The 24,245-nt window shown below is 32.1% G+C and overlaps 1 protein-coding gene across 1 annotated transcript in view; it reads left to right on the top strand.

The window, feature by feature from the left end:
- The window catches only part of LOC129981723 (cytochrome P450 3A21-like), a 51,077-nt gene extending 35,591 nt beyond the window's left edge, over positions 1-15,486 (top strand). Inside the window, exons 10-14 of the mRNA XM_056092676.1 lie at positions 1,742-1,905; positions 3,182-3,270; positions 5,810-5,953; positions 9,159-9,321; positions 15,270-15,486. Of these exons, the coding sequence (XP_055948651.1) occupies positions 1,742-1,905; positions 3,182-3,270; positions 5,810-5,953; positions 9,159-9,321; positions 15,270-15,365 (656 nt within the window). The 3' untranslated portion in view covers positions 15,366-15,486. The remainder of the gene's footprint in view (positions 1-1,741; positions 1,906-3,181; positions 3,271-5,809; positions 5,954-9,158; positions 9,322-15,269) is intronic.
- The last annotated feature ends 8,759 nt before the right edge of the window (positions 15,487-24,245 follow it).

Below are 24,245 nucleotides of genomic sequence, written 5' to 3'. Positions count from 1 at the left end.
GAGATAATTTTCAAATTTTATAATGGCAACACCCACTTTTTCCTTGCGCAAATCGATCAGTGTATTGAAAACCACAAATGGCGTTGGAACGATTAGCGTGTGACGAAAATTTTACGTTAAAGCCTTTATAATGCAAAAAAGAGCATTATAAAGGACTAATGACAACACAGAGAGGAAAGAGAAAAAAGTTTTTATTGGAATGGAGAGTTATAATTACAGGTTTTCAACATGTTCACCTTCGCAGGCGACAACGCATTGTATTCGGGAAATTGCGGACAATAATGCCGAACGTAACATGAAAGGAGGAGTCTGCCTAACTTCACGTGTTATAGCATCTTGCAATTCTAACATCTCGTGGACCAGGCGTGTACACCTTAGATTTCAGATAACCCCAGAACCAGAAATCCATAGGAATGAGTCAGTGGATCGCGGTGGCCACGAAACTGCAAAGTTACTAGAGATGACTCTATCACCAATGTGTTGTTGCAGCACAGGTCGAAAACATTGGGCGACGTGCGGACGAACCCCATCTTGCATCCATACAATGTCCCTAATGACATTTCGTTGCTGTAATTCAGGAATAACGGAATTCTGCAACTGTGTCAGAATTGCAAGATGCGATAACACTTGAAGTTATGCAGATTCCTCCTTTCATGTTACGTTCGGCATTGTTGTCCACAATCTCTCGAATGCAATGCATTGTCGCCTGCGAAGATGAACGCTTTGAAAACCTGTAATTATAACTTTCAATTCCAATAAAAAGTTTTTTTTCTCTTTCCTCTCTGTGTTGTCATTAGTCCTTTATAATGCTTTTCTTTGCAAATGCTTTACGGCGGCAATTTTCGTCACACGCTAATCGTTCCAACACCATTTGTGGTTTTTCAATACGCTGATCAATTTGCGCGAGGAAAAAGTGGGTGTTGCCATTCGAAAATTTCAAAATTCTCTCACTGTAACCGTAACCGTTAATCCTGTGTTGTTTAGAATCATCACAATCTCCAGCGCATACCTTCAAACAACCATGTCTGAAATTTTGGTTCGATTGGTTGAGCGGATAGGCCGCTAGGGTTTCATATATAGGGGAAGTTTTTTTTTTTTGACCACCTTGTATTTAAGTCGCTGCGTTTTGGAGTTATCACATTCACATGCTTCTGGAAGTACAGACCGACAGACGGTCAGCTCCTTGTTGGATTTGGTTCAAAATGTAATAATGTCTACGATATAGATGTTAAATATGTGTATGAATGGAATTTCTTTTATCTATCTCTCTTTGTTTTGCAGTTAATACTATAACTTATGTTGGAGAGACTTCCTCTGATGGGTCAAAATTTGATAGAGATCTACATATTTGGTTTAAAGGTCATATACCAAATCTCAGTCGTCTAGTTCAAAGCGCCTTTGAGTTATTTTTGTCTCAAACAGATAGATAGATGGACGAATGGACAGACACATATAATGCCAAAAACTTTTTCGAATTCAGGGAGATCTAAAAAGTGAAAATTCGTCAAAATCTCGACTTCAAAATTCAAACTTTTCGACGATTATAATGCTTTATGATTCCTATATGAAAAAGATATATATATATATATATATATATATATATATATATATATATATATATATATATATATAAATAATGATCAAGCATAATCTTTTACTTAAAACATTTCGCATCCGATTAGTGTTACTGAATGTCGTCCGATAATTTGATTTCTTCTCTGATAATATGTAACGCATGCAGGCCTTTCTCTGGATGAGTTGGTGGGGAACTGCGTCATCTTCTTCCTGGCTGCCTACGACACCAGTGCGACGACATTGACCTTTGCGTCGTATCTGCTGGCATTGAATCCTGACATCCAGGACAAGGCATTTGAAGAGATTCGCGAAGTTCTGCAGAGATACAAGGTCTGTTTTTTGTATTTAGATTATATGATTTTCAGTTGTGTGAACATGCAAGATTTGCGTGCTATGATTTTCTGCATTGCTATGATTTTCAGTTGAGCATGAAATATATTAAAATGTGAAATATTGGGGAGAGATAAAAAAGCTCTAAATTTTTATTTAGTTTTCAAAATCAGCACATAAATAAAATAATATATTTGAATTATCGCCATGGAAGAAGAGATGATGATTCAAAAATAAACATACAAATTCTAAGGAAAAATTCGAAATAGAACATACACACTAGACACAATCTCAAGGAATGTGTATGTTTGACAAGGAAAACTGAATTATCTAGAAGCCCATGTTCGACAGATATTTTCGCATAATACTTTTAATCTATCAGCGGCCAATGAAAAGTATTTAAAAAAAGCTATGAATGATTTCGACAGTTGTGAAATATTGGAACAGAAGACAAGCAATCAATATCTAAATGATAATATCGTCAAATAAAGTATTTCCGTCCTTTCTTCAATATACTGTACTTTAAAATAGTCAAATTAAACATATTTATAAATGAAAATATCGTAACGATGCTTAAAAACAATATATCAAAATTTTACAATTTATTTGTCGACTTGTGAGATTTTAGAAGGAACAGCAATCCAAGTATTATTTATTTTTCACTATGGTAAATTAGTTAAGTGAAAGCTAAATTAATTGAGTTTAATTAAGTTAAATTTAAAAATTTAATAAAATCTAATTTTTTTTAAATGTTAAATATTAAAATTTAATTTTTAATAAATTTAATTTAAATTTAATTTTTAAAATTTAAATTTTTAAATTGAATAACAAATTTAATTTCTAAAATTAAGTTAAATTTAATTAAGTTTATGTTAAATAAGTTATAAAGTTTCGTGAAAATGTTGGAGACAGTATCACATTGAGATATCAGGCATGATTAAATAAGTCAAACAGAGTGGTTTTTAAAAAATAATTGAATTACAAAGTTAAAAAAAAATTCTAAGCATTCAAAGTTTCTGTTTCCAGTTTATATGGGAGTGATATTGTTTACCATCCTTTACCATGCTAAACTGGCATAATGTTTGTATGGTTTCAGCTGGAAGTCTTCTTGTCATATTGGTTTGTTTCTTAAGTGATCTGTGCGACTTCTTTAAATATCACTGAAAGGGACAAGATGCTGAAAGATTTTAATAAAATCTGCGATCTCTCTATTCTACCTAATTTATTAATTTTTGAACATACACATTTTATTCCAGATATCTTTCTTTTATTTTAGGGTGAACTGACTTATGAAGCTCTTCAAGAGATGAAGTACCTTGATAATATCATATCTGAAACTTTAAGGCTGTATCCACCGGCTACGAGGTACAATTCGAAATTTTATATCCTCATATCTCGTATTTCTAATCCTATATCAGAAAAAATAATGCCTGAGTTATGTTATCATATGGTTATTGGCATGTTAATAAAAGGCACAAACGATACTGTAATTGAAACAGAAAATTTAAAGCAAAATCTTTGTACTTTAATTCGTACTTTTTCCTCTATAAAAAATTTGTCAATATATAATATAAAATCCACTGTAGTTCTAAATTTTAGTGAAATGGAATATTTATCCTCTATCATCTCAACTGTTCATTATTTTTTGAATAATAATATTTTTAGGTTAATTTACTCTTTCTTAATTATTTGATATAAAAGAACAACGCAAAAAATAGAATTCTCGAACAGTAGAACTTTAAAGCAATAACAGCCAAATATCGCTCGTTCTTGAAAAGGAGGTTCTCACTAAGGAATGAACTAAGGAACACTAAGGAACTTTTTTTTTCAAATTTTTAATTATTTAAAAATTAATTGAAACTTAAGGTTTTTTCCGATAATACCATAGCATACTTTTGCACAAAGGCTAATTTCCTACAATCATAAAACTCAAAAAATAAACTTTTCATTTTCAACAGTTTTATTGCACTATAATTTTGTTCTTCGAATTTCTTAAAAGAATTTTAAAAATAGCTTTGAGCAGGGGTTTTATTTTCGCAAGGAAAAGTCAAACCAATTTACATAATTTCATGTAGTTTTTCATTCCCTGCTTTTTTGCTAGTATTACTTTTATTATTTAAAAAAACTGCTTTCAGTAAATATTAATTCCAAAACAGAATTGTCATTCTCATTTTTGTTAACATAATAATGTTGTTATATTAGAGTTCTTTCAGAAAATAGCACAACATAAAAATAGTTTCATACGTAATGCTACACCTGACTCTTCGTTTGAGGTTTAATCGAGAGTCCACCTTTTTACTAAATCTACAATCAAGATTTATTTAAATGCATGGCCTGGTTGCTTGGAATTGGAATTCAAGTATTTTAAATCGGACACAATTGGCAACGAAATTCTGCTACATTTCGTTTTATATTTAATCAGATTACATTAATTTAAGTAATGGCGTCATGCACATACTTCCTACATCTATAAAAGATGTATATATTAATAGAAAAACCTTCATTCAATTATAGAGCAAAAGGTAGGAAAATGCAAACAAAGCATCATTAGCATTATCACAGCGTTAACAGTATAAAAGAATAATTAGAGCTTCCTACAAACTGTAGCGAACCATAAAGATGCTATTTCACCTTAAGCATTCTATCTTTGCTCTGCCGTTATTTTTTTCCACTTTCACCATGGATTTATGATTTATTTCCATATCATCCTTTCAATTGTAACATTGTGCATGCATAGCGATTTTATTTTGTATATTTTTCATCTTTCATTCGCTTGTCGTTCTCTTTTGGCACATCTCGTGTTTTTTATTCCAATTACTTTTTGGATATTTACTTTTTCATATATATTTTTTGTTGTTATTGTATATTATTATGGATATCTTTGCGTTTAGTTGTATATTTGTTTTGTGTATATACTTATATACATACATATATAGTTTAGTTCTCATGCTCCGAGCGATCTAAATTCCTAACGCCTACGCATATGTCTAAAGATATCTAAGATTCCCTTTCCTAATCAATTCATGTCAAAGAAATTACTTAAAGAATCTCTTAGTACAAGCATTAAGGGAAAAATTTCTCACGGTTTGTTCTTATGCTCTGATGCGAACGGACTCTTCCCGCCTTGGTCCCCGTGGGCAAAGCATGCCCTCTCGTGGAAAAATAAATTGAAATTAGTTCCAAATTTGTCTTTTATTTGACAAATATCTATGCGGCATTCCAGATCTTGCCACTGTCGTGATAGAATAACCCCTATTAATAAGTGCAATATGTAGTTAACACATACCTTACCATTGCTTAAAGTACATTCAGTTTTACCCTTGCACGAGAAGTTGATTTGAAAGCATTTTATGAATTTTTTTCAGCCAACACTGTTTTGGCGGGTATTTGTTCTGGGCTGATTTTCTTACGTAAGCATCCCGTGTATTGAAACTGCCTCCTCCACCGTTCGATATTGTGACGATGACTCTTTACTAAATGTCGTGTTAATATATTTTTGAAATACGATAACCGAAGATGTCTTGGCATAATCCAAAACGCAAAAAGCGCTTTCCTGCATGAGTCACACCATTTTAATAATGGCGACGGCGAACGTCTCCACGAGAGTGGCCTCCAGAGACTATTTCATTACTGCAAGAATCGCTGTTGCCAGATAAAACGCGTACAATTGTAGTTTTAGAATATGTTTGTTTCAGCTAAATAAATCAACAACAGAATTCGTACTGTGCAATTCTTTTTATGCCAATTAATATGAATAACCCTGTGATTGTGTGTATATATATATATATATATATATATATATATATATATATATATATATATATATATATATATATATATATATATATGTAAAATTTTTTAAGTGAATATATTCATCTATAATTTATTCTTTCGTTTCCTCCAGATTGGAGAGATTGACAGACGTTGACACCAAGTTGGGAGACACCGGTATAACCATTCCCAAAGGCATGATCATCTCCATACCCAGCTACGCACTGCACAAAGACCCGCAATATTTTCCAGATCCTGAAAAATTTGACCCGGACAGGTAACTCCTTCAGAGTTTGCTTTTACTTCATTGTTTTTCACACATTTGTTAAACCAGTTTTGTTATTGTCTGTAAAGGTGGAATTTGTTTCATGGTTGTAAAGATGAAATTTTCCACTTACCTCCAGATGACTCTGAAAATTAGGCTATTAAATGTTTCATTTAGGATGCATATATTTTTATAAAAGAATGCATGACTTCAGTCGAATCAATTTACTGCAAATTAAAAAATGTATATATCATGAAATAAAAACGTAAGTAGAAATCCTATTACGATGGCCAAAAGTGCTCAATTGAATGTTTTGATGGATGAATTTGAGCCCCATCATAACATCTGAGGACATTATATCAAATCAATTAAGCATCAAAGAAAAGTAAAAAAAATTATGGGGAAAATTATAGAAAATGAAACTGATGTTATTAAAAAAAAATATTTGTTTTAGTTTTAAGATAATTCGAAGATTCTGTAAAACATGAACATCGATTTCCATAGAAAAATCACATCGATTATCCATCTGATAACGATTAAGCCTATTTTTGCATACGTCTAAAGTTTCTATTTGTAGCCTACTTCTTGATTACTTTTATATATTTTTGCCTCGAACTGAATCGATTTTGGTAACACAACAAACACTCTACAGAGCATTTCTTACAAACCCATTAATTAGACAGGCAATGTGAATTCAATGCAGTTGAAAATTGTTCAAAAAATCAGTCTGAAATTTGTATGATGATTTGCTTACATTTGACTGTCGCAATTCAACAATAAATAAAAATAACGCTATCTGTGACACGTAGAGTTTTATTTATTTATAGATAAGTTTTTTGATGAGGAATATATCTACTCTGTAGTATTGTACAATCAATATCATAAATTCTGTTAGATAAATATAGTATTTCCCTGTCGTAATAAAAAAAAATTGATCCAGATGCGTGTTTGTCATCCTGTCTATCTATATAATAAGCCGGTGGCGTGGTGGTCGTCTCAACGCACAGGTCCGAGTTTCGGTTCTTGGGCTGAGCAAGGTCGACTCAGCCTTTCATCCCTTCAATGGGTCGATACACTGAGAACCAAGCCTACTTGGGAACTAAACGCTGGGGGTTCCGATATTAGGCTGACCACCTAACCGGGACATATGCCTTGCACCCCTCGACCCTCGGTGAAGAAAGCAGACATGGGCACTGTAGGCCATGACTCACATAGGATTGTCGTGCCGCTTAGTTTAGTTCTTCTATCTATTTGATACATTATACTAACGCATGTGGCACGGAGATAACTCTTATTACTTATCGTTAGATGATAACATTCAAATGTAAACAAATCATCATGAGAATTTGACTGCTTCTTTTCACATTTTTTTGCAGTTGAGAAACTGAGCGCTTCGTCTATCTAATGAATGAAGTCGCAAAACGTTATTAGAAATGTTCTGAAGTGTTTCTCCATTCATTCGGAGGGAAGATGATATAAACGGAGTGAAGAAATAGTCTTCAAACAGAAAATTGAATTAAGCGCAAAAATAGGTTTAACTATCGCCAAATGAGTAATCGTTATGAACTTATTTGACTTTCAAAACCGCTGTTTATATCTTACACAATATTATCTTTAAAAAGTGGTTCCCGTATTGTTTTAAGAGGCAAAAAATTACATTTCTAATGACATCTATTTTTATATATAATGTTTTCCACTTAATCTTAGTAACATTTTTAATTTATTTGTTATTCAATCTAGACAATATCTTTTTATTAAGATGGAATTCATATCCATGATATCTATTTTTATATATAATGTTTTCCACTTAATCTTAGTAACATTTTTAATTTATTTGTTATTCAATCTAGACAATATCTTTTTATTAAGATGGAATTCATATCCATGATATCTATTTTTATATATAATGTTTTCCACTTAATCTTAGTAACATTTTTAATTTATTTGTTATTCAATCTAGACAATATCTTTTTATTAAGATGGAATTCATATCCATGATATCTATTTTTATATATAATGTTTTCCACTTAATCTTAGTAACATTTTTAATTTATTTGTTATTCAATCTAGACAATATCTTTTTATTAAGATGGAATTCATATCCATGATATCTATTTTTATATATAATGTTTTCCACTTAATCTTAGTAACATTTTTAATTTATTTGTTATTCAATCTAGACAATATCTTTTTATTAAGATGGAATTCATATCCATGATATCTATTTTTATATATAATGTTTTCCACTTAATCTTAGTAACATTTTTAATTTATTTGTTATTCAATCTAGACAATATCTTTTTATTAAGATGGAATTCATATCCATGATATCTATTTTTATATATAATGTTTTCCACTTAATCTTAGTAACATTTTTAATTTATTTGTTATTCAATCTAGACAATATCTTTTTATTAAGATGGAATTCATATCCATGATATCTATTTTTATATATAATGTTTTCCACTTAATCTTAGTAACATTTTTAATTTATTTGTTATTCAATCTAGACAATATCTTTTTATTAAGATGGAATTCATATCCATGATATCTATTTTTATATATAATGTTTTCCACTTAATTTTAGTAACATTTTTAATTTATTTGTTATTCAATCTAGACAATATCTTTTTATTAAGATGGAATTCATATCCATGATATCTATTTTTATATATAATGTTTTCCACTTAATTTTAGTAACATTTTTAATTTATTTGTTATTCAATCTAGACAATATCTTTTTATTAAGATGGAATTCATATCCATGATATCTATTTTTATATATAATGTTTTCCACTTAATTTTAGTAACATTTTTAATTTAATTGTTATTCAATCTAGACAATATCTTTTTATTAAGATGGAATTCATATCGATCCATCAAAACATTCAATTGCATGCTTTTAACTCCATAGTAAGATTTTTCATTTCAACTTTTATTCCATAATAAATACGCTTTTTTGTTTGTAATAAACTGATTTAATTGAATTCAGGTTTATCATTCAATCACATAACAAAACGACATTTTTAAAAATGATTTCCTTATTTGCTGTTTAACAGCCATTTAAAAACTCAATAATTTGAGCAAACAGACTGGTCGTCAAAGGCGGCTAGTATAAAATAAGTACTTACTTCACATTTTAGATTTTTCACATTTGATTCTATCGATTAAGCTCATGCAATGAGAGGGTACAATGCCCTTCCTTTCTGTTTCGCAGGTTCACGCCGGAAGAGCGAGCCAAGCGTAATCCGTACGCCTACCTGCCCTTCGGAGCTGGACCCAGGAATTGTGTCGGGATGAGGTTCGCCCTGATGGAAGTCAAGGTGTGCCTCGTGTACGTCATTACCAACTTCGAAATGCAGAGATGTCCCGAAACCAAGGTAGTACCTACGCGAGTTCCCTTCATTAATGATGTAGTTTATTTTCTTTAATAATATTCGATGTAGTTAACATTCCTTAGCACACCTTACTCCAAAGGACTCCCCACTGACGTACATCACGTGACACTCTACCTCACCTTTGGAAATCATAAAAGCAATGAAGTTCGCTCAAAGCACTGCTGAAGGAGTGTGGAATGTCTACTAATAAATATTTGGTTGGCAACTAAGTAATTGCGGATTTTTTTTTAGAAAATCAAAGACAATTTTTTCATGGAACTAAATAACTTTATTCTGTAAAGTATTGCCCATTTTGATCAATGACCTTTTACCATCTTTCAGGCAGCATCATAATCCCACGTTCATAAAACTTCTGGTTTTTATTAGCAAAAAACTGAATCAGGTACGATTTGACATCATCATCATTATTGAAATTTTTACCATTCAAGGAGTTTTGTAAAGATCGAAACAAAAAGTAATCAGATGGTGCAAGGTCAGGACTATATGGTGGATGTGGAAAAACATCCCAACCAAGCTCCAATAATTTTTGCCGAGTGACCAAAGATGTGTGTGGCCTTGCATTGTCATGATGGAATACAACACCTTTTCGATTTGTCAATTCGGGCCGCTTTTCTTCAACTGCATTGTTTAATTTCGTTAGTTGTTCAATGTAGACATCAGAATTGATCGTTCGGTTGGGTGGTAAGAGTTCAAAGTAGACAATTCCTTTGTAATCCCACCAAACTGATAACAAAACCTTCTCTTGATGAATATCAGCTTTTGATGTTGTTTGAGTTGGTTCACCTGGCCTGCTCCACGATCTTTTCCGCTTGATATTGTTGTAAACAACCCATTTTTCATCGCCAATTATCAGTCGTTTTAAAAATGGATCATTTTCATTACGTTTCTTTAGCAAATCGCAGCTGTTAAAGCGTTGCGTTAAATGCGTTTCTTTCAGTTCGTGAGGAACCCATGTATCGAATTTTTGAACATAGCCAAGTTGTTTTAAGTGATTTTCAATGCATGTATGTGATACATGAAGCTTCTCTGCAATCTCACGTGTTGTACTGTGACGATCCGAATCGATTATTGCTTTGATTAGGTCGTCATCAACTTCAACTGGACGACCAGAGCGTTTTTCCTCTTTGAGTGAAAAATCACCAGAACGAAATTTGGCAAACCAATTTTGACCCTGCCGTTCTTTTAAGGCTTCGTCACCATAAACAGCACATAACTTTTTATGAGCTTGCGATGCGTTTTTCCCTTTGCGGAAATAAAAAAGCAAAATATGATGAAAATGTTCCTTTTGATTTTCCATTTTTCAACGAAACGCCAAACGAAAACTACGCAACCGATCAAAAAACTTTTTTTACTGATTGACAGCTGAATTGCCAAATATCAAATAACAAAATGTGTTTTACATTTGTACTATGTCTGCAAACCTAAAAATTCAACTGAAGCCATCTATGAGTGAAATCCGCAATTACTTAGTTGCCAACCCAATATGTTTGATCACATCCTGAAGCGTTCCTACGTGGGAGTCGATCTCTCAGAAAGGCGTGTCGGTAGACCTCGGAAAGTTGTTTTAGTAGCAATTTGAGGGGCCATTTTTCCAGGATGGCCAGATGATTTAATCAGAAAGCTCATAACAAATTGCTATTTTTTTTCTAAAGAAAATTAAAACTTCCTTAGTTGATTTTTGTTATTTCAATTTTTTTCAGTGCGGTTTTAAAAGTGATATTATTCTAAAGTTAATCTCATTATCAACATATGAGTTTCGTACTTAAAAAAATGTTTTCTTGGTAAATATAACTGCTTATATATATATATGAATATGTGGCATCTTTCTTTCGAATTCTTTCATTGAACTTAAGGAAAGCATTGGATTGAAATAACCATTTACAATATCAGAATATATTGGGAAATGAAATCAAATAATAGAACGTATTTTTTAGCAGAATAAAGTACTGATGTGAATGCACGTGGGAAAAAAAGTTTGAGGGTTATGTAATATGTGGTGTATTTTTGGAAATGTTCATATTTTTCTTAGGATTGGAATTAATTGATTAAAGAAATGTAACTGTTACATAAACGTACACGTGGACTTTTAAATTTTATGGAATATATGTGTGTGTGTGTGTGTAATGATATTTTAAACTCTTAATTTAACCAAATTAATTTCCAAAACTTTATTTTAATTTAGCCCATTGTACTTTCATTCTCTTATTTCTTGATCCAATTCAACTGAAGCTGTGTAAAAAGTACTGCGCCATCAATCTACGTATCAAATGAAAGTGATCCCTTCGGTGCCCTTGCCAAGGTGTCAAAGGTCAACACATGTATTGAATTGGTGCGTGGCCGGAAATCCTATGTTATATAAGACTAGTGATCATTTGTTTCACCCTTTCTTTTCTTACTTCTGCTTTTGTGGCGCGCTGCGCTTTCTTGTAAATAATCATGTTTGCCTCTCGGAAGATAATAAAACGAAATTAAAAAAACGAAGTCTCTTCACTGCTTCGAACCTGCATTCTGCTTTAAAGAATTAAAATCTTTACATATATATATATATAAGGTGGTAATTAATAAATTTTAAAAACAGGGTTTTATAGTAATATTAATTATGGTAATCTGAAATTTTAAGGGCCATGAAAGCACTTAATAATTGTAGTTTAGTTTTTCATTTCTGTGACAATTTGAGAAATTTATTTTTCAGTTAATATGAAAATTTTTCTAGTAACTCCAATAAATAAGCGAATTTAAATAAGAGAAGCTTTTTTGTTTGTGTGTGTGAGTATGTTATTTATTCTCGAGAACTAATGAATAATTATGAGAATTAATGAACAAAGATTTAGAATCAAATGTTTGGAGCTCTCAAGCAAATGATAATGACTTTCCACTTTCAGCTTTTTTCATATGGATGAATCATTTTGATGAGGATAGAGAGAATTGCAAGAATGATACAAGTTCAGGATGATCGCCGACCTCATTTGTTGATGAAAATATCTCATTTCTCTCTTGAGCTTTCCGATCGTTGCTTCATTATCTGAATGTTTGTCGATAGATTAAGTTTGGGAAAATCATCAATGTTCACAATCTGAGCATTTGGAGGTTAGAAAATTGGATTCCGCCCCTACTCTATCACATTCAGCAGTAACTGATTAGGGATGACGAATATTTTACTAGCGGTTATTACGTAACCAATATCAAAAAGTCACAAATACAAGTGATCAATACTTTTGAAAGAGGGGTGTGATTCAAATCTTTGATACGATCTTACTGGTGATATTTCGATTACAGGTTTTGGATCACGATAGAAAGTAACAATCGATACGATATCACTGAAATTTACCGGAGCGGTGACTTCGCTGGAAAGTAACAATCGATACGATCTGTCCAATGGAAGCTCTCGAACATAACAGAAACGGAGAAATCTGTGAACGGATTGAAAAGTGAACGGACCGGTTATTGGAATCATCGTATCACTGAATTGCATATCACTGAAATTTATCGGAGCGGTGACTTCACTGGAAAGTGTGAAGTCGCCGCTCCACTTCATGAGAGTAACCGGTCTTATTGGTATTCGTATGTGCTGATGCACTGTTCCGTACAAATCGTTCTTAATTGCTTGTAATTTGACTTTGCATATATTCCATTTACTGCTGGCTCCATCTATTGGTAGAATATAGAACTAAAATAAACAATTTAAAGAAATGACATATATATTTAATTCAAATTTTTCAGAAAATGGTTTACTCCAATACAAAAATTAAATAAATAGTTTTGAAAAAAATCAAATTTAAGAAGTAAGCTGAAATAGATAAATTAATTCAATGACACGTTACTTAAATTAGTAAATTAAGTATTAATTACAATTAACAAATTTTATATTTAATATTAAATAATAATTTTAAATTAACAATATAATTGAAATAACAGATATTTGGAACAAATATTTAAAAGTAACAATAGCAATATTATTTGTTATTCAAAAAATCGTGGATTATGCATCTCTATAACTGATAGCAAATTTCTGACCATAATTCAAATTGAATTTGATGAATAGGAATATTTGAATATATTTCCTATTCATCAAATTTCTGATATCTTTTTTTTTCTGAAATATAAAATAATTTGATGAGAGAATTGGAAATATTTATACTTTTAAAAAATTGATTTCTCAGTTAATAACATAGGGGTATTTCACTGATGCAGAAATATATTATTTGCGAGGTTTTAAAAATTTGTAAGTTATAAATTATCTTTTGAAAATGAATCTAACATGAGCTCTGAAGGTAGAAAAATGGATTTATTATTATTGATACGAAATTTCCGGGTTCGTTTGGATAGTGGGAGTTATATGGTGTGGAGAACGCTCAATCACCAGGCGGCAGTAGAAAATAAAACAACGACGTTTATTTACACGAAGACACACAGGGCAGCACAAAGACGACAACTATATAAAGCACAGAAGACGATTATCTTCAGCCGAGACGTGCAGCAACAACAGCAGCATATAACAAGACAGACAGACAGTAGCGCACAGCTTAGTTCAGCACTAGCTTCACTCCGTCGCTGCTCCGCTTATCTCTGGAAGGCCAGTTTTTACTGTCGATTCCGTCTACTCTGCCCTAGCAGCTGCGGCCGCTTCCTTTTATAGGTCTCAGGAGGCGGGGCTAGACGCCTCTCAACCAATCAGGAATGTTCGAGGCGTATCTCCGTTCCTACTGGGCGGATCGGGAAAATTATCGATGTTTCGGGTATAATCTATTTTGGCGCCAAAGTCGCCAAATTCGTTGCCAAGTCGCCAAATAGTCGCCAAGTTTGTCGCCAAATTCCGGGACCCTCCGACGCGACACCGGACTCCGCCCAATACCGATGACTGTAAAACATTATTTCCGATAGTGGAACCAACTATGCTGGAAAGCAGCATTACAGATTCGTAACAATATTATTATTTATATTTATTTTTACTTGCCTTTTTCTAAAAACACGTATTTTTCAAATACCGGTATACATAGGTACACATCTCATTCATTACAGACGTATGAAAGCATTACAAATATTTACAAACAATATGGGTATGTTAAAACTACATTTTAATTTTTTCCTCTGGAATAGTATTTATAAATCTTCAGAGTTCTACTATCAAGCAAAATATCATATATTTTTGTGATTTTGAAGTTGCATTACGTTCATTATTATTATTATTATTTTGAAATTTCTGCAATTATTTTAGATCAAAAATTGATTTTTTTCAATTACATTTTTTTTTTTTTTTTTTTTTTTTGCATTCTTTACCCAAATGTATCGAAATGCACAGTAAATATTGCTACAGATCTAGCTAAAATAAATAATACCTGTTGCGACTAGCTGTTCTTTTACGATATTAATAGAATTAGTTATTAATATCAAACAATTTTCGTGAATTGCATCATATAAAAACAAATGAAGTACACTTTAAAATTGGACTTGTCAAATAATTATTGAACATTTGTATTTATGACCTAAGCAGGCACGGTGACAAAAATAATTAGCGAAATCGGTCTTGGTGTGGATTTTGTGGTGTTGTATCAAGATTTCATCTTGTGTTATCGTTCGAAAATGGGATTAAGAAGGGGAGAGTGTATATTAAATGGCTTATCTAGTCATTGTAAAATTTTAAATGATATAAAAATTGACAAAATCGTATCAAGAGTTGGAATGGTGAAATTCTGCTGGGGTTTATCCCTTATCAAGAATGTTTATTAATATATTATCATTATTTCAAAAATATAGGATGGTGGTGAAAATGTGACCGATGAGGGCATGAAATCATAAGGAGGGGTCATTTAGGGATCAGTAATGGTTCTATATTATCTGTTTTAAATATATCGATTCAGAAATCCATTTTAAAATTTATTTACAAAAACCGATGCCATCGTTAAAAATAAAAAGAAATTGTTGATTTGCAGGTGCCTTTGGAATTTCATCTCGGACCCGGTCTTCTTATTCCCAAGAGTCTCGTTCTGAAGCTCAAAGACAGGAAAGAGAGGCTCACTGTGAAATGAGGCTTCGTTTTAATCATATGATTATTGAAATCAAGATATCTGTATAGATTCTCAAAGATGTTAATGGTCAATACATTCAATAAATGTGATATACTTTGGAAAATAAAATACATAACTTTTATCTCATCTCTTTTTCTTTTCTTATGGTATATTATTTTGTATGAAAATAAAATATTCCATCGATAAATAATACATCGTTTTTTTTAGAACCTCAAAAATTTCCTGTATATTCGACTTTCTTAAGCAGCGTTCACACAAGGTCAGCTGTAGCACGCATTAGAACAGTGGTTCTTAACCTTTTTAAGCCGCGACCCAAATTTGAGAAATATGTTCATGTCGCGACCCAAAAAAAAGTCAAAATTTTTTCATTGCTTTATTTTAGATCGTATTTTTAAAAAATCTTCAATCCTACGATGATGATTTTTTTTAACTTACAAATTTTTTATTTATTTTTTTAATAATAAAGATAAACAAAAGTACTTTTCGATCCAAGGAAAATTTAATTAATAATCAAGTGTTTTTAATAATTTTTATAGACCAAATTAAAATAAATTTATAACTTTTTGAAAATAATTGACATTTTAACTTATTCCTAAAAAAAAGAAATATCAATACATATGTTAAGTCTTTTAAATTTTAAATGCAAGTCACACAGTTTTAATGAGAACCTTGTGCTTGAATACATTTTGAAAGATCTTCAAACCTCGGTTGAATGCTTGTCAAGGAGCACCTTGTATCTATTTCAGGATTTAACTTGTTCCGATAATTGTTTTTGATTACACACAGCCTCACACATATATGTTGTTGCAAAGGGCAATAATACTTTTAGGGCTTCTTTAACAATTATTGGCTTTTCGGTTTTTAATTTTAACCAGAAAGCACATAAAGATTCAGTGTTTTTGTAGAAATTGTATCGAAGTGCTTGGTCACTTTGTATTTCTATTAATTGTTCTTGAAATTGATTAATATTAACAAATTCCTCATGCAAATCACTTACATCAAAATTAAATGGCATTCGAACCTAATTATATTTGAAAACATCGTCTGCAGGGAATATTTTTTGATCTTGTTAATCACATTCATTTTCGATTGTTGATATTTATTCAAGTCGTCATTTCTAAAATGTCTGAAATTTGGTGTATTACTAACTTTTTTGGTTCGACTCAGCGCGACCCAAGAAATATGCTTCGCGACCCATAGGTTAAGAACCGCTGCATTAGAATACTATGCTTACTTCAGAAATATCACATAGCCCCAATGGGGCGATGTCAAATCTTTGCTCCAGTGAGGCAATTATTTGCCACTGTTCTGTTGGGGTCACGTGATCTTTATGAAGTAGGCATGCTCTTCTAATGAGTGCACGAGTTGACCTCGTGTGAACGATGCTTTACATTAAAATGACCTGATGTAACAGTCATAACTTGTATAATTGCGCAAACCATATAACATCTTACAGGGCATTTCCCTACATCTTCATATAAAATGCTAGTTAAATTCTAAAGTATCAAAAATTGACTTGGCGCATTAAACGTTTTTAACTTGAGATGCATAGACAGCACTGCGTTATCAGTATCAATCAAACTATAAATAAATACTCTGAAAGAAAGAAACAACAATATTATTCAAAAACTACTTCTAAACTCAAAACGTATGAACTATAAAAAAAATTATTTCTGATTTGCGAAGATGGAATTTTTTAATTGTCTTATTTTTCATTTCTCAATGTATCAGAGCTGTAAAATTTCACGTAGTATGGTGTTCCTAGCGATACTATAAGATCTAAATATTTTTAGAAGTTAATTATTATTTAATCTATTAATTTAATTAACTTGTTTATACTGACATCATCTAAGAGAAAATTTCTGAAAAACTAATTATAAAACTCTTTAATATTTAAAATAATTAATTTTGCAAAATATTTTTTAAAAATTATGAAATATATTTTTTTAGAAAAAGTGGGAAATAACATAAAAATAAGCTTTCAATAGTTTTTAATTAATTTTTAAAAGGAATTCAAATTCCTCGGGATATTTGAATCTATAAATGGTGGAGCCCAAATTCGACAATTGTGATTGTTAATTTGCCCTTTGAGACAAGAGTGGGCTTCATTCCCCATGGCTAAATGACGTCATCCATCGATTTTATCGAAGATCTAGATTGCAAAAGTTTTAAGGACATGTGTGTCCCATCCTGCAATAAGTGCATAGACTTAATTTGTAGGGATTGTTACGTCATGGCATGCAAGAGCGCCACCTACAACAAATGTGATCTTGTACATTCGAATGCTGTAACCCGTTGAAAGCGGTTGCACAAAAAATAAAGCCTGAATAACTACATAACGTCATCCGTATTTTCTTCTAATACATCCATTTTTAATCGACGATAACATTGGTCCGTCGAGCCGGAGTCGAACCAGCGACCTATGGATAAAAAAGTTGAAAAAAGCGATGACCGAGAAGCGGTTTCAGAAAAGAAACTAAATAAACTGAAAGGCTCGATAAAAACTACTTTGAAAGGAATCGAAAGTTTTAGTGCCGAAAAGTCAGCTTCGAAAGACATTAACGCAATGGAATTAGAAGTGAAATTAAGGAAACTTGGACAATTGCAAGCACAGTTGGACAAGATATCCGAACAATATTGCGGTATTGAAACGTCGGAAGATATAGAAACCATCCTAGAAAATATTGATCAAATAAATATAAGGATTGAAGAAACAGAGGTAGGTCTGAAATTGCTATTAAATTCAATTAAAGATGAATTTAAAATTAACCCTGTTTCAAAGGATAATGCAGTAACTAAAATCCGACTACCGGAAATTCCATTACCAGAATTTTCTGGAAAAATAGCTGATTTTGCAAATTTTAAAAATTTATTTGTTAATTTAATTAGCAACAATGAGCAATTAAATGATTCTCAAAAGCTGTATTATCTCCGTGCATGCTTAAGAGGAGAAGCTAAATTTTTAGAATCGTCTAGTGATAACTTTCAATCACTCTTTAAAGCATTATCAGATCGTTATGAAAATCAACGTCAATTGATAGACTCTCATATATTAGAAATAATAAATTTTGAGAAAATTAGTAGAGAATCTGCTAAAGAACTGTGTGCCTTAATAGACTGCGTTAATAAAAACATCAGAGCGTTAAAGGTTCTTACATTCGAACAAAATAAGCTATCTGATTTAATGCTTGTAAACATCATTCTACAGAAAGTAGATAAAGAGACAAGGAAGCAATTCGAGCTTTCTCTAAATACGGCAGAAATTCCTGCATTTGAAAATTTGATGAAATTTCTAGAAAAGCGAAGTTTTTTGTTAGAAAATATTAACCGTATTCCTAGTAAATACGAAAGTCCACAAAATACGAGCATATTTAAAAGAGCGAAAACACTTATAGTTAATAATAAAAATTCCAATGCTAAAGCTTGTATTTTATGCAAAAACTATCACGCACTATTTAGATGCGTTACTTTTCAAAATATGTCTATCGATGACAGAAAGAGCTTTGTTAGGAATAACAAATTATGCATTAACTGTCTTAAACCTCACCCGGGGATCTGCAAATCAAAATATTCTTGCAACATTCCAAGTTGCGGTAAAAGGCATAACTCACTCATACATGATGAGTCAGCTGAAAATCGCGCTACCACTTCAGATCCAAGGGCACGGGCGAGCGAAAGCCAAACAGATGCAGAAACGAAACCGAAACTAAACGTACTAACCGAAGTATCTGCTTTGACGTTGAATCCGAGAGAGACTAAACAGGCGATAGAAGGGAATAAATCAGTTATATTAAACACTCTTCTTATTTATGTGAAAACTGCAGATGGTCGGAGAGTTCAATTAAGAGGGCTCTTAGACAATGCTTCGACTTTATGTATTCTTCGAGAAGATGTAGCTAGAAAATTGGGAATCAAACTAAAATCAATAAAACAAGGTATAACTGGTATAAATGGAATTACGCAGTTTATTAAACACGCTGCTAACATTGAAGTATCAAATCGAGATTATTCATTTTCACACATGGTGAAATGTTCTATTCTTCCTAAAATAACCGATGAGATTCCTGTATCGAAATTAAATATATCTGCATTAAATATTCCCTGTTCAATTGAACTAGCTGATTTCAATTTCCACACACCAGGTCAAATTGATATACTATTAGGAAGTGAGCTATTTTTTGAGATTTTAAAACCTGAGCAACTTCGTCTGCAAAATGGAGATGTAATATTACAAAATACAAAGTTTGGTTATTTAGTTACAGGCATTCTTCCCCAGTTACCTCAAAAAGCCAATTGTTATCTCGTAAGTGAACCAAATTTAGATGAGGCAGTTAAACAATTTTTTGAATTGGAATCATTGCCGGATAATGTTAAAGAAATAACAAAGAGTGAAGAAGAAATTTACTGTGAGGAGCATTTTGTTAAAACCTATAAAAGAGATAAAACGGGAAGATTTATAGTTCAGTTACCCATAAAGGAAAATGCCGAATCATTACTAGGAAATTCCAAAGAAAATGCAATCAAGCGCCTAAATGGTATCTGGAATAAATTAAACAAAAATAATACTATGGAAATCTTATATAAGGAATTTATGCGAGAATATGTGAGTTTAGAACACATGGAGGAGATTAAAATTGATGCTGATAGCAATGTGAACTATTACATTCCCCACCATGCGATATATAAACCTGAGAAAACGTCAACTCCCTTAAGAGTGGTTTTTGATGCAAGTGCAAAAACAACAAGTGGATATTCTCTGAATTCCATTTTACTAAATGGAGGTATTATTCAGCAAGATCTTTTTTCCATAGTAAGTAGATTCAGAAAGCACAGATATGCATTTAGTGCAGATATTAAAAAAATGTACAGACAAATACTGATCGATCCCACTCAAAGAGACTTACAGCGTATTGTCTGGAAATCAAGTGCTGATGGTCCAGTGAAGATTTACAAACTGTCTACAGTAACCTATGGAACAGTTTCTGCGCCATTTTTGGCTACCAGGACCTTAAGAGCTTTAGCAGATGAGGAAAAAAAGGACTTTCCTAAGGCTGCAGATGTGATTTGTTCTGATTTCTACATGGATGACATTCTGTCAGGTGATGCAACGCTAGAAGATACTAAAAATCTTCAAACCCAGATTTCTGAACTCCTCGGAAGAGCTGGATTTGAGCTTCACAAATGGGTCGCTAATAACTCTAATTTATTACAAAACCTGTCTACCACATCCTATTCATTTTCGAAAGAACAAGGTGTTAGTTCTGTAAAAACATTAGGTATGTTTTGGGATCCAAAAGAAGATTGCTTTACATATAAGGTAAAGATCAAGCCTAAGGACTCTTTTTCAAAAAGGGAAGTGCTGTCAGAAATAGCGAGTCTTTATGATCCACTTGGACTTTTAGGCCCTCTCATTACAAAGGCAAAAATATTTATCCAAGGACTTTGGAAGATAAAATTGGACTGGAATGAAAAATTACCACCTGATGCAATGACAGAATGGAAAAGGTTCTACATAAAACTCTGGGAAGTAAACAACTTCAGAATTCAAAGGTTTATTCTACTTCCTGATGCAGTTCGCATTGAGATTCATGGATTTTCTGATGCATCAGAACGTGCCTATGCTGCTGTTGTCTATTTAAAGTGCTTCACCCAATCTGGACAGTTTAAAACTAGTCTAGTATGCAGCAAATCCAGAGTGGCTCCATTAAAGTCACTTACCATTCCCCGACTTGAACTGTGTGCTGCGTTGCTGTTATCTAGATTAGTGAAAAAGATAGTTCCAATTCTGCAATTACCCATTGATGTTATCTCATTGTGGACAGACTCTACTATTGTTTTGGCGTGGATCAAGACTGAGCCCTATAAGCTAAAAACATTCGTCAGCAATAGGGTTGCGGAGATCCAAACCCTCACATCAGATTGTCATTGGAAACATGTAAGTAGCAAAAACAATCCTGCTGACATTATTTCTAAAGGATGCAGTGCAGATGAACTCATAAGAAATAAAATGTGGTTTGCTGGTCCAGATGAACTTACTGATGAACCAGTGGACAATCAATCCATGCAGGATTTTGCTTTTGTTGATGAACTAAAATGTGTTGTGACTCTGAATATTAATGACTCTAATTCAAATTTTTATGATGAACTCTTTAATCATACAAATAATTTCATAAAATTAATTAGAATAGTTAGCTTTATTTTCAGGTTTATTAACAACACTAAAGCTAAGGAGTCTCGTAATAAGATAAGTAAATATTTAACTACTGAGGAGCTGCAAAAAAGTACTGAATATTTAGCTAGTGTAGCTCAGTTGAGTGAATTTAAATCAGAAATACATGCACTAAATAAAGGTAAAAATATTTCTAAAACAATTAAGTTAAGATCTTTAGATCCGTTCCTAGATGAAAAAGGATTACTTAGAGTTGGCGGTAGACTTAAAAATTCTGACTTGCCATTTGAATCTAAACATCAAATAATTTTACCCAGTAAGCATACATTCACTAAGTTACTTTTTGAGCATGTACATAAAAAATGTCTACATATTGGTGCACAAGGTTTGTTACATCAAATTAGACTACAATACTGGCCCTTAAATGGTAAAGGTATTGCAAGAAAAATTGTCCATGATTGTATTAGATGTTTTAGGCAAAGGCCTAGGGTGTTAGACCAGTTAATGGGAAATTTACCTTCAGAAAGAGTAACTCCTAGTTCTCCATTTTTAAATTCTGGTGTAGATTTTTGTGGTCCTTTTCAAATAAAGTTTAAAAACCAAAGAAAGGGAATATATTCAAAGGTTTATGTAGCAATTTTTGTATGTTTGTCAACTAAAGCTATTCACCTAGAAACGGTAACAGATTTGACGACTGAAGCTTTCATTGCATCTTTAAAGACTCTGCGCCCGTAGAGGCCGCATTGCAACATTGATGTCGGATAATGCATCTAATTTCAAGGGTGCAGCTTCAGAATTAAATCGCTTAAAAAAACTAGTTTGTCAGACTAATGAGACTTTAGCCAATTACCTATCCGCAGAATCAATCCAATGGAAATTTATACCCCCTTCTTCTCCCAATTTCGGAGGCTTATGGGAAGCAGGAGTAAAATCATTTAAACACCATCTTTATAGAACTTTAGCTAACAGTAAAACAACTATTGAAGAATTTGAAACAATAGTAATTCAGATTGAAGGTATACTTAACTCACGTCCCTTAATTCCATTATCAGATAATATTAATGAATATGAAGTTTTAACTCCTGGACACTTTATCATTGGACGCCCAATAACTTCAATACCTGAACCGGAAATTGTAGACATTTCTGACAATAGGTTGTCGCGCTGGCAATATACTACCAAATGTGTTCAAACAATTTGGAAACGCTGGAAAATTGACTATTTGAACCACTTACAGCAAAGAAATAAGTGGCAATTCAAAAAAAAAATAATGTTAAGGTCGGATGTTTAGTATTGTTAAAGGAAAATGATTTGCCTCCTTGCAAATGGGCAATGGCTAGAATTTTAGAGATAATTTATGGAAATGAAGGCAGAGTAAGAGTTGTTAAATTAAAAACTAACACAGGTATTTTTACACGCCCTATTTCAAAAATTTGTCTCTTACCAATAAGGGATAACTTTGAAAATTAAAATAGTTAAGATAGTTGTATATATTGTATGTAATTACTTATTTTATTTATATCATGTTTAATATATAAATTTAATATATATAAATTAATTAATATATATTTTGCAATTTTGTTGTTCACTTGTAAATATTTCATCTGAATAGTTTATTTGGTTTTAGAAAATGTAAGCTAATTGTATAATTAAATGTGTTTTGAAATCTTGCATATTTCAACGCCGGGCGGAATGTTACGTCATGGCATGCAAGAGCGCCACCTACAACAAATGTGATCTTGTACATTCGAATGCTGTAACCCGTTGAAAGCGGTTGCACAAAAAATAAAGCCTGAATAATTACATAACGTCATCCGTATTTTCTTCTAATACATCCATTTTTAATCGACGATAACATAAAAATGCAAAATTCGCAGTATTTTTTTTATTTTTATTTTTACAGTTCGATATGGCAAATCTAGTACACTGGAAACAAATGGCCCACTAACACTACCATTTAGCGACTGATTGCTGTTTTGCACAGCTTCGATGCTAGAAAAATGGCAATTGCTCTCGTTGTTTACCTAGAAGAATACCAAGTTGCCAAGTTTTTCAAAGTTTGCACCCACTATCAAAAGAACCCAGCGGTGAGGGAAATCAGTAACAATATACAATAGGTCACTACGTTTGATATCACATCTGCCTGTTGAACTCCACAATGCATGCCATTTGAATGAATAGCATTGTCATGCCATCTTATTCCCTTCTGCAAGAAGAGTAAAAGTTTAAAAAATTTCCCAGCATGTTCTGCTCAAATCATGCGACAACATGAATGAATTACACTTAAATATTTGATGTTAATCTAAAATTTAAATATATCTACATCATAAGTATCATTTATCATGTTTAGTACTAATGCATCCGAATATTTCTCCCTCTGCCATTGATCAAAGCAGTTTCATAGCATCTGAATACTAATAAAACATAATGAAGTCTGAGGCAGATAATTATTGGGTTTTGTACCTTCATTCATCTTCTTCGGTTTAAAAAGTGAAGTAAGAAATAATATTTAATTAGTTCATTTTATTTTGTTCCCCCTTAGCTAGTAACTGCCATTGAATTTTATTATCCTTTACAGTGGTGGATTTCCAACAAGGCAGAATAAGCAGCTGTCTAGACCCCTTACCCTAAAGTGGATTAAAGGTAGATTAATTTTTTAATCTATAATCTTTTAAAATGTTATTAGCCTAGTGGCCCTATTTATAAAATTA

The sequence above is a fragment of the Argiope bruennichi genome, chromosome 8 (assembly GCF_947563725.1).
Source record: "Argiope bruennichi chromosome 8, qqArgBrue1.1, whole genome shotgun sequence".
NCBI lineage: Eukaryota > Metazoa > Arthropoda > Arachnida > Araneae > Araneidae > Argiope > Argiope bruennichi.
The sequence above is the reverse complement of the archived record's forward strand: the minus strand, read 5'-3'. Positions and strand labels throughout refer to the sequence as shown.